This window comes from Apteryx rowi, unplaced genomic scaffold (genome assembly GCF_003343035.1).
Source record: "Apteryx rowi isolate R43461 unplaced genomic scaffold, aptRow1 scaffold_153, whole genome shotgun sequence".
NCBI lineage: Eukaryota > Metazoa > Chordata > Aves > Apterygiformes > Apterygidae > Apteryx > Apteryx rowi.
In genome coordinates, this window is record NW_020447786.1 from 942,820 (window position 1) to 954,973 (window position 12,154).

At 40.0% G+C, this 12,154-nt stretch overlaps 1 protein-coding gene across 1 annotated transcript in view; it reads left to right on the forward strand.

Annotated features, from left to right (window-relative positions):
• Positions 1-551: 551 nt before the first annotated feature.
• KCTD1 (potassium channel tetramerization domain containing 1) overlaps positions 552-12,154 on the forward strand; it is a 35,497-nt gene continuing 23,894 nt past the window's right edge. Inside the window, exons 1-2 of the mRNA XM_026059178.1 lie at positions 552-816; positions 1,544-1,722. Coding sequence (XP_025914963.1) covers positions 1,559-1,722 — 164 coding nt within the window. The 5' untranslated portion in view covers positions 552-816; positions 1,544-1,558. The remainder of the gene's footprint in view (positions 817-1,543; positions 1,723-12,154) is intronic.

A 12,154-nucleotide genomic window follows, 5' to 3' on the forward strand; every position in this document is an offset into this window, starting at 1 on the left:
TTACTTGGATTTATTGTGCAACATTGACCTGTAAATCATTCCAGTTAGACACTTACCTGGCTCGTGTCGCCTTTATAGCTTGAATCTTTAACAGCCGTGAAAAATGTGTAAATGATGTTTTAAACACCGAAGGACTCGGCTAATGTGAGCACTCGGTAATTGTCTCGCACAGTCGTGCTCTCCTCTGCTTCGCCGAGGTTTAATAGCAAGCTCTGCCGAGATGTTTACGAGGAATCCATTACCTTTCACAGCTAAAAGACGTGTCGAAAGAAGAAAGAGAGTTTTGTGATGAAGTGTATCTGACTTCTTGCTGCTTTGCTTACCTTTTAAATGTAAAACTTAGTAATTTGCAAGGGCTTTTAGTTCTCAGGGCATCTTTGGAAGATTCCACCATGCACGGCGCTTCCCCGCCGTAGAAAGCGCAGTTGTCTCAAAACCGCTCTCGAATACATTTCTATTTTAATCCCGGACTTTGAATACAGCCTGCCTTACTGGCTCCAGCAAATCGCTTTGCCGGGCCCCACCCTGCCGTGTGCAGAGCCCGAGTGTGTGCTGTTTACCAGCGTTACATCTCTTCCTTTGTGACTAAAAGTTGGTTTCATCAGCAAGCATCTGCTCCTGGGCTGCTTTCGGAGCTTGCTTTTTTCGGGGAGTCGCTCCGACCTGCAGCCTATGCAGGGCACACAGGGCCATCTGCTGCTATATGTATAATTTTTAAATGGAAAATGTCTTTCTCAAAGGCTGTCGGTGTCCAGTGTGCTGCAGTACATGAACAGTTGACTAGTTCAGGTGTTTCTGCTTCAGTTTTCGTGATATGTGAATTGGAAAATCGAGAGAAGCCTGTGCAGAATGGAGGAGTTAAGGGTTTGTATTTCTGTTCTGGCTGTGGAGCAATGGCAGAGGGCTTGGGAAGGAACATAAATTCAGCCTGTGGTTTTTAATTAAAGAAAACAGTGACTTTCACAGTCTTTCTGTCTACAGCTAGTAATATTTTTTCAGAGCCTTTACCAGCTCTTAAATATGAGAATGAGGGTTTTTTTTTTTTTTTTTAATATGGATTGTCTGTTGTAAGCAGTGTTCAGGAACAGCTTGTTTTATTGAACTTGTTTTCTATTTTGTGGGTTGTATCATTGCATTTTGCCCTACTTTACCTATTTAAAACATAGCCAGTTAAACTGTCTACAGCTAGTAATATTTTTTCAGAGCCTTTACCAGCTCTTAAATATGAGAATGAGGGTTTTTTTTTTTTTTTTTTAATATGGATTGTCTGTTGTAAGCAGTGTTCAGGAACAGCTTGTTTTATTGAACTTGTTTTCTATTTTGTGGGTTGTATCATTGCATTTTGCCCTACTTTACCTATTTAAAACATAGCCAGTTAAAAGGTTTAAAGCTGGATTGATTTAAAAATTGTCAAATATTTGTCTACAATTTAATAAGATGAAAATCATAAGCTGAGACTGTGAGACAGTGCTATTGACTCTAGACTGGGGGTTTCTGTGAGGTTATTAAGGAGATCATTAACCCAAGGTCTATCTCTTCACAGGACAGTCGGCCCAATATGTCAAGACCTCTGATCACTAGATCCCCTGCATCTCCATTGAACAATCAAGGCATCCCCACTCCAGCACAACTCACAAAATCCAACGCACCAGTTCACATTGATGTGGGTGGGCACATGTATACCAGCAGCTTGGCCACGCTTACAAAATATCCTGATTCCAGGTAACTTTAAAAAGATTGTTCTGCATGTCTTCAGCAACTCCTGTTCCTCAATTTTGTCCTTGAACATCCTGGGGCTGTCTCAGAATGTTAAATTTAGTTCCTTTTGTTTCAAAATTCAGTTAGGTTTCTGTACTGGTAGAAGGTTAGAGACTGACTTTTCTTTCCCTCCTTCACTGCATTTCAGACAAATGGCACCTCTGCAAATCCCTGTGTTTATGTGCTAAAATGAAGTCAATGATAAAGAATGCTTTCTTTCTTCCCCAAAGAATTTTGGTTTTATGTCTGGGCACCCATTCTGTGATTTATTACATTCAAAAACTATATAGATCCTGCACTTAAGTGCAAAGGTGGGAGTTGGGGGGTTTTCTGTGTTGTTGTTGTTTTTGGAGCAATAACTGCTATCCTGTATTATCAGCATGTAATCTCAAATGTATCTCTAGAGATAAAGGTGTGGTTGTATGCAACAAAATATAGAACAGTACTAACAATACTTTTTATAGAAACTTGGGACCTTTTAAATAATTAGACTCTTAACTCTCACTGCATATATCTTCTAGATGAAACACTGGTGATTCTGGTAGGTTATTGGTATTAAGCAGTTAGAAAACTTTTCTATAAATAATCTTTAAAAAAATGCATGGAACATGTAATGAGTGGATATTTCATGGTTGTGATTTCAGATAGACATTGCAGTGATATGGTAATTCTAAATGACAGCTATCATTTATTAGATGTTGACTGTATCACAATATTATTCTTATACCCTATTCTTCACTGCCTGATCCTGTTTTAGAGGGAAGACAGTGCTACCTTCATCGTCTTTCCACTCCAGCATTTGGTTGGAGGAGGAAATTAAGATAAAACTCCCCTTTCTTCCCAGCCATTTGTAATCCTTTCTCTCTCCTCTTCAATGCTAAAGCAGAAAAGAAAATCTGCATAGGGTAAGCAGCATAAAGTTGTGAGTTCATGGGGAAGGAGAACCCAGAGGGGTCCTGCTGCTACCTTGACATGTGTCCTTCATCAGAGAGGTGAGACCAGGTCTCATTTTCTCCAAAGGATGGGTGGGTTAGTGCATGGGGGATTAGTGAGAGAGGAGAGGTGTAATCCATTGGATCCTTGGCTGTAGGCACTTACCAACATTGTGATTCTTGATAGCACCAGGATCTTTTTTCCTTGCTGAAGATTTTATGAAGGGTTCAAATGATATCGTCCCCTACAATGAGAATGTTAGGTATTTTAATTCTTGTAATTAGCTGGGGGCTAAAGAAATTAAGTCACTCCTTACTAAGGCTTTAAGAGCGTCTTAAAATAGAACTCTTCAAGTTGTTTCATGTAATATAGTTTGTCTGGGTGGCATCTTATCACTCTATTTGAACCACAGTTAAGTGGTTCACTTCGTAAGTACATTTTATTGCAAGATGAGTTTCTCTTTCTCCTTCAAGAGCTAGACAGTTCCCTCTATCAATTGTTGTCCTGTCACATGACTGCTCTCCAGTGTCACCTTTGCCCATTCTTTTGAGTTAGTTTAATAACAATGATTCACAATTGAAGCATTTATTAGGTGAATTTCTTTTGTCTGGGTAAGTTTTTGTTTCCATCAGCTCTTTTGTTGTTGGGGGATGGAGGGTAGGAGCAGGAGGCAAGTTTGGGAATTTCTAGCATCCCTCAGCTCTAACTTTCCTTTCCAAAGAGTACAAAATACACTTCATGGGATATGTTTTTGTTCTAAGCATACATTTCACTGATATTACTGCCTCTAGCATTGCTTATGTAGTTTTACCTAGGACTGTAGTAGTGCTTCTAACAGTAAGAGCTGGTGGTGCTAGAGGAAGAGAATGGTAAATATAAGCATATGAAAGAGACATACCTGGACACATGGCCTGTCTTATGATGACCTCCTCAAGGAAGGCCAGGCCTAGCAAAGTAATAGAAGCTTTGCCAAAGCACAGGTCTGCCAGGAGAGACTGAAGCAATGTCTGGAAAAACTTGAACTGTTCTTCAAAAACTGAATCTGCCACTTTTGGGACCTTTTCTTAGGGACTGTTGTGTTCAACTACCAGGAGTTGTGATTACTTAGCATTTCTCAGTAGATGGAGTGCTGGTGGTGTCTGAAACTGTAGTAAAATGTCTTCCTGGTGTTGGGTGCCTTCTTGCAGTGCAGCATGAGAGGCTGTTGCTTTAAAAACATGCAGCTTCTGTTCCCATGTTAAATTCTCTGGGACAGCATATTACTTTTTAAGTGAAGAAACTAAAATGTCTTTCATAAGTGTGTATGGTAGCAGTGGAATTTAAGTTTAATATATTCTGCTTTCAATTGAGCTATTGTAACACTTTAAAGTAGAAGCTATGCCTGTAGTGTCAAAGCCCGTTTAATAAATTAAACATTTTAAAGCTCTTCAAACATAATTTAAAAACCCCCAAACCCTAAGTTATAGTCATTCTGTTTCAAGTCATTCTGACATGCGTTTGTGTTTCAATTCTGACAGTAAGTGTCTTTTGAACCCCTTGATGAGAGAATAATCCCAGCATAGCTGTTAGAACTTGGAATTCCCAGCCACTTCTAGAACTTCAGATTTTTTTTTTAACATTAGCAGCTTCAAAAGAGCAGTTACTAAACTAGTTTGGATGTCAAGACAATGGTGTGAGGCAATAAGCTGGCAATCACGATATTATAGTTTGTTTTTCATCTGTGAGATCTTTCCTTAACTTTTTTCCACTGTGGTAATTTTTTTTTTTAATATATATATGTGCATGTATCTGTGTGTGTGTATGTATCATAAGGTAAACGCTACCCAGTAGTATTTGGTCCTTAACACACATTGCTCCTTAGAGTCTGATCTGGTCAGAGGATATCTACAGTCTCTCTACAGTTTGCTGATGCTGGGTTATTCTAATCCAAGCTTCCAGTCAGCATTGCTTGAATGTTTTCTTTTTCTACCAGTATCACATGTGTGAATGAGGTCCAAATTGAAGCAGGGTCTTGCAGAGAACTTTGGATGAGTTGAAGTCTCCTAAGGTTTACTGTCATATGAAGTATTGCCCATGAAAAATAAGGTCCTGATTATCTGGCCTGGAAGAGCACTGCTCCAGGGATGAGTCAAGGCATAGGTTGCAAGCTCCAGCATCTAACAGGTTGAGACATGAAAGTCATTAGACTCCTAACTCGTATTACATGTAGTCTAAGGGCCAGAAGCCTAAAATGAACCTTTCATCTGTGAGCCAGGTACCAGAGTCATCTTTCTTTGAGAGATTGAAAGGGTGATATCCAAACCAGCAGCTTTGGAGTCACTGTGACTTGCCTGTGTGGAGGAGAGCTATCCTGATAGAGCAGTCTCTGCTTTGGAGCAAGTGTACTCTTCTTCCTCCTTTGGGTTCAGTAACATCTTATGCCTCTCCATTTTTCCCTTTTTGGACAGTATGGGAGGAATTGGAGAGGGTACTTTAAAAGGGTTCCTTAAATGATATCAGGTAGAGACTTATGGCCCACTGGGCACATTTTCCATGATTCTTTTATTAGATCTGCGGCACTGGTTTGTGACTTGATTTATAAAACACCTACTGCCAGGTATCTATCCATTCCTCCAAAGAAAACCTAGGTGAGATTATATGAGCGTCTTGCAACTGATGCTGTGTCTCTGCCCTTTGCTATAGGAAGATCGCTAATGGCTTTTGCCAAATGCTTTTGTCATTGAAGAACCCAAGGAAGCAGGGCCTACCTGTGTTTTGACTGAGGCTGACACAGTGAAATAATCCAACAGACAAACCATTTGTCTAACAGTTTGAGTATTCCTGGAATTTTACGTTCTGAAGCTGAAATAATGCTAAAAAAGAAGACTAATAAAAAAGAATTCATATGAGCCCAGCTATATTCCAGACCAGGGAGAACTTGCTAGTTTCACAAGGAAGATCACATATGATATCAAATCTCGTCAACTGGCTTCATGTTCTCCCAAGCTACCAGTGAGACCATGCCTCAGACATGATCTCATCCAGCTGAATAATAAGTTTGCCAGACACAAGCTTCATGAAAAGACAATTTGAATCAGTATATCTATGCAGAAGACCTAACGTAAAGTCACTCTTCTTAAAGAAATGGTATTTTTCTGTAAATGCCTGAGGAAGGGTAGGTGTACTTTTGTACAGATCTCTCCATCAAGACTGTAGACCTTGAATGTATCACTCGTGTAGATTGTTCCTGCTGTTTCTCAAGTGTTGACCAGCAGCGTTGGTTACGCTTGTGTCCGTGTTATGCTTATGTCCATGTCAATGGACCAAACAATATTACTTTTACTCTGTGAGGAGTCTTGTGGTTTTGCAATTTGTTCTGTTTTGAACCAGATTATGTCCTCCTCTTCTTGACAACCTGTGGTTTGCTTTAAGTGACCAGGTCTGCAGGATGACATTTGGTAACACGAAGTTACCTCTCAGGGATTTGGGCATACTGATTTTTTTATTATTTTGTTTTTGTGAGTGAGGATTTTCAAAAATGTGTCTACTTGCCACAGTCCAGAACAAACATCAAATGTTTTTTTCCAGGGAAGGAAAGATACAAGCTGAGGGTCTGCTAAAGGGGCCTTTCTTCAGAGAGCTGAGGCAAACACATGCTTTTCCACTGTTCCCTATGGTCACCAGAGAGTCTGAGGAAAGTGAATTGAGGTTTTAGGGTTTATGATTATGAATAGAGTAAGCACAGGTCAGTTCTGATATTTGAACCTGCACAGCCTTTTCTTCTTCTTGCAGAGCATTATCATCTTCCAGTAGGATAAAACACTGACTTGGAGCCAGCATTCCTACATTCTCAGCCTTAATGCTGTCTGTCTGACATCTACCAAAAGTTATTGTGCACCAGACTGGAGCACCTCAGCTGACTGGCATAACTAAATGGGAAGATATTTAGCTTTGGTCATATGAGCATTGGCTGTCGGATAACTCTGATATCAGCGATATCAGCAGTGTCATCTATCTCATAGGTTCAAAGCATCTGGACTTTTAATTAGTGCTGTCCAAGTCATCTAGTACAAATATTTGCATAATACCATGGCATCACATTGCCACATTCTGTACTCTTGTCATAGAATGGGAAGATTTAATTAAAGCCTATGTTACCTTCTGAAACCTTTTGAGGGGTATCTAATGGTATAGTTGCATCTCCCATCTTGAGTTACTCCCTGCATAAGAGGATGGGTTCTTCTTGTACAGTGTTTCACAATACTCCCAAATTTCTGCCCAAGGCTGTTTCAGGTTTTCATATGAACCAATCCATTCATGTCCCAGTTTTCTTACCTAATCTTTACTCTCAGCCCTCAACGAAATTAAATTTCACACACTTGGATCCAGTTAGGACACTGTTTTTTTGTTTGGTTGGTTGTTTTTTTGGGTGGGAGGGTTGGGGTTGGTGAGGTGTGGGTTTTTTTTTCTCCATCAGGAGTACAAAATTATTTAGGAGAACCCCCAGACTATCCTTGGATTTTACTGACAGTTTGGGAGCAAGCCTTATCCTTCACAGGTTGCATACATGGGCCTCCAGGGACATAAGACATATTGTGAATTAGGCAGGTTAGAACTGTTTACCTGTTTCAGAGCTTTCACTGTTTCTGTTGTCTGAAGATTGTCCCTGGTTCCAAATAAGACACCAGTACGGTCCTTACTTCTTGCTTCTGCATGGTGCAACAGCTTGCTGGAGGCTGCTGGTTAGGAGGTCTGTTGTGGTGGGGCTGTTTTGCACTTTGCATAGGACACCTTTTGCAGCATTGCCAAGGGAACAGTCCTGTCATGCTTCCTGGACTGTGTGAATAGTACCTCTCAAACTGTAATCATGTGATGCTTATTATTTAAAAATAAATAAAAATTAAAGATTTCTAGCTAAGGAACTTTTTTGCTTTTTAAGGAAATGCTAACTGGATGGGTGTTATTAAATCTTTGCTGACTTCCATTCTCAATATCTGGATTCATCTTCCTGAAAGGCACATCTCTATTTGTGGAAGTATTTGGTGATCTTTCTAGAGCGGCAAAACTCACATCTAATGAAGAAGTAATTCTTAAATATCTGTGACAGTACAGTAGCTAAAGACTAAAGTAGTTCTTCATTTTTTGAGAGCAAACGTTGAGTGTTGCTAGCTTTCAAAGAGCAAGTTTCCTTGAGAGTTTTCAATATTATTGTATTTTAGCCCCATCTGCTGTGTTAGCATGAGTGGTCTAGGTGGCAGTTTCATAATATTTTGTAACGTTCATGGCAAGGGGAAATAAGCAGAAGAGGTTGTCAGAAGCTCAATTTAATCTTTGTTACCTATGCTGATTTGCACGTCTTGTTATTCGCCTTTTTTATTTCATCATTTGATTGTCGCATGGTCTTGTGGCAAGGGAAGGGGTTTCGGAAAGGGAAATACGTTGACTCTATTACTGACCTGTTCTGTGACCCAAGATAACTGATAAAGCTTTGAGCTTTGTTTACTTCCTACCAAGGTTAACAAAAATCAATTTGTAAAATGCTTTGGGATGATGATTGAAAGTGTAAAAGATTACTATCTTAAAGTGTAAATATTTATAGATGCCAGTAACTGAGATAGAAACAGTTGATGATGTTGGTATCATCAGTAATATATTAGTAAAAAATGACGTGCTGATCCAGAAGGACCATACTTATCACGGTTAGTCCAACATAGTTGAAAACTTTTGTGCTATCACCTTGTATCTCTGACTCCTGGGGTGCTGTTCCGTATTTTGTTTTGGTTGGTCTAGGCACCTTTGTAAACTTGGAGGGAAAAATATAGAATGGTGTAGGATAATGTCCTTTATTCAATTTCAAGAAATCCTGAGAATTTACGCAACTAATATTGTGAAGAGAAATCTTTTGTAATACATGCTTGTCAATGGAGAGCTCAAAGGCATATATTCTGGTCCTGGCTGTGCCCAGATTAATTTTATCTCTAGGTGTGTATACTGAACTCAAGGTATATATTGACCTCACTTTGCATCAATTAATGATCACCACATGTCAGTTGTCACTGTTGCCTCAGCAGAAGTTAATATTTTCTGTGTTAGTCCTGCAGTATGTTTGTTAACGTGCTAGGTCAGCATGTTATGGCTGTTGCTTGTGGCCGCTGACTAGTGAATATGATCAGATTGGCCGACTTTTATATCATGTACTCAGTAACTGGTAGAGTGAGTCATCACCAAAAGGGGCCATCAAGCGGGTATCTTAGTGTTATAAGTGTCAGTAAAAACATTTTTGCCTACTACTTATTCGGAGGATAAAAGCCAGGGCTTTCTATTAAATGCTTTTGCATTCAAATGTATAAAATGGCAGTGAAATCAAGATAGTGAATTGTTAGAGTACGTTTTGCACATAGGCAGACATAGAGAGAAGGTAGATGAACAGACTACTATCACAGGGGCTGATACCATGCATAGCTGTGGTTACATGAGTATGACATTGTGGATGGAAATATTCAGGGGAATAAATTTCTACATTCAGGAGTGTTACAGAGCTAAAGGCTTCAGCTCTTTCCTGTGATGCTCTTAGTCCTCTCAGCAGCAAACGTGTTTCTTGAGGGAAGAAAAAAATCTATATTGATAATTGTCAGTATGGTTAATAGATCCCTTTTCCTGTAGGTTTGTGTGAGGTTGTATGGGTTGGATCAACCTGTCAGTGAGAGGGGAGGGTGTCAGTAACTTGGCTGAAAGGTCTGCGCTTTAAGAAATCCTTTGACTTTAATGACTGCTTGATATCCATCCATTCATGGATGGAAATTTGTCAGTGATGGACAGCTGGTTGTAGTATACATTATACGCTTTTTCACCCAAAAGCATGGCTTCATAAACCGGCTTGAAGGCACCCAAACAACATTTCTCTTTCTAACTGGCCAAGAAAATACTCAGAAAAAAGGAGCGCTGAGCCTATGGTTCTTGCTGCTCTGATAAGGACAAGGCCATTAGAAACTGGGTGGGCAATTTCATGCTTGGCACTGAAGTATTCTGCTCATGGATCATTTCTGATTGCATCTAGATTTGCATCACAGTCTCGAGGTTCAGTGTTTTGTTTTGCCTTTTGCTCTGCTCAGTCTTTGCACTCAAACTCTGTGTGTTAACACTGGGATATGATCCTGCTCCCACATAAGTTGTTTGTACTTCACTGGTCTTTCATAAATTGCAATGTAGTTGCTAAGCAAATTGGCATCTAGTATGTACGTAATTGCAGAAGTAAACACTTGGCTTCCAGTTTTGCCATCAACACCCGGCCACCTATTGGGTGTGTTTGGAGCTTTAGGATATAGATTCCAATTTCTGGTTTACTTCTTTCTGGTAAGGATCAACCTTCTGGCTGGGTTTTACATACAAGTATGCTTGCCATTTGGGGATATATTTAAAAAGTTTGCATAGGAAATGTGGAAAATTGCTTAGGACCCAATGTTTATCTGCACTCTGTTTAATGCAAATAATGCATAAGTGCTCTGTGCTGGCCAAGGGAATGTCACCAGTTCCTGTTACATGAACATGCCCTCTAACTTAACTGCTTTGCAGTTTATTCAAATGTGGCAGTGTCATGACTAGACAAGTGTCATCTGATGAGCTTTATTTCTCCTTTGTCATTCATTCTCAGCCTTTTGTTTCCCTCAGTCTCCAACTCTCGGGATGCCTCTCCAGTTACTGCCCAGTATGTTTCTTCTGTCCCCAGTCTGCTCTGAGAATCGAGCTTGCTTTTGTCATCGGAACTTCCTCATTGCTTTGTCTTCATTTCTTTCTTCATCTACATTTTTATATCTCTATTGAAAGGAAGCAGAGCTTACAGAAGTCACAAGTGACCTTTACCTAACCAGATCAAAGCATGTTATTGCTTCTTGTCCCTTTCTCCCCACACATCCTCTGTCGTCTGGCTCCTGCTGATGGCGAGTTTCCTTTGAGTAGTTAGTCAGCTAGCATATTTTGCAAATATCTCAAATGTTGCTTTCAACTGTAGCAACATCAGTTGAAAGTATGCTCAGACCCATCAGTATTGCTCTCTCTCACAGAAACTGTGAATTAGTGATCAAAATAAACTGTTTCCAGCTGTGGTCTGTAGGTTAGCTTTGATCTCTGGAAGTCTTCGAGCCCAGTTGTTGCTACACCACAGTTGGTCAATTTTCTTGGTCTTCTAAGCCACCCTACCAAAATCTTCACCTGTCCAAAACCTGGACACTTTCTACATACCTCAGAGACCTCGGTGGGGAGAGGAGCTCCAGTAACAGTTTGAAAGGAGCTAAGCTGAGTTTGTAGCTAATTCTTCTGGCATGCTTTGTACATTTTCACCTTCAGGAAAACAGTGGTCTTAGGGTCGCCTTCCCACCTAGTCCTTTGACAGTGCAGTGTACGTAGGCTAGCTCAGATGCTTGAAGCAGTTCAGCACAGCACTCCACCTGGACTAGTTTATCCTGCTTCCAGCTAACTCAGCTGTGCTGCGTCTGGTACCCAAGCTAATTACTGAAGACCTATCTTTTATATTTCTACATAGCACTGCATTTTGCAGTACAGGCACTCAGTGAAGGAAAGTGACACTGGCAGTTCATAGCTTCCATGAAACAACTTTCTGTTTGTGAAGAGGTGAAAGGAGAGTAATAAAAAAATGCAGTTTTTCTTCTTAAGATGAGATGGTTGAGCATAACAGTATTAAATGCAAGAGGGTATACTTTAGTGGTTCATCAATTTATAAAGACACAGATTCATTCTATATCCTAGACCCCAGTGGGGTTTTCATGTTAAAATGTGTCTTGTCTGTCAGTCAAACGGTAGACATAATCGTTCTTTAAATGACCTATTAAAATGCCATTCCTTTTAATTAAAAAATTGTATTTATGTTCTTGCATAGTCCATATTTGAACTGTTAAAGCTCTTTTCACGTGAGGAGAGTTGCAAGTAGAGAGCTGTATGGGCTGTGAGACACACACATGAAACAGGAGGATCCCAGTGCAGCAAAATGTGGCTTGCCTTTGGCTCCCACTGCCACCGAGGGAGCTGGAGGGATAAGCAGCATCTCCCAAGACCACACCCAAACTCTTTGCATTCCTTGCTGAAGAAATTGCTTGTAGTTACTTATTGTGGCATAGGAAGTTATAATACATAGCATTTCCCAAAGTGTGTCATTTCAGAGCAAATGATGGATTACGTCCTTCCACACCCCAACAGTATTCTTTGTACTGTAATTAAAAAAATAAATGTTGCAATGTTGAATTGGAAATATTTTTTGCCATACAATGAATTTGTTTTGTTAGGTTGCCTGGATGTAATTGCAACAATGTCAGTGTATTAGAACCGTGTCACGGGATAATGGTTTCCTGCCACTATGCAAGTGCCAAGTCCTGGTTTGCTTAGTAGCCCTAGTGCTGTTTATCTTCATCAGCAGTAGTGATTATTTTGCTTCTGTGAATTTTTTTTTCTTATTTTGTTTCCCATATGCATA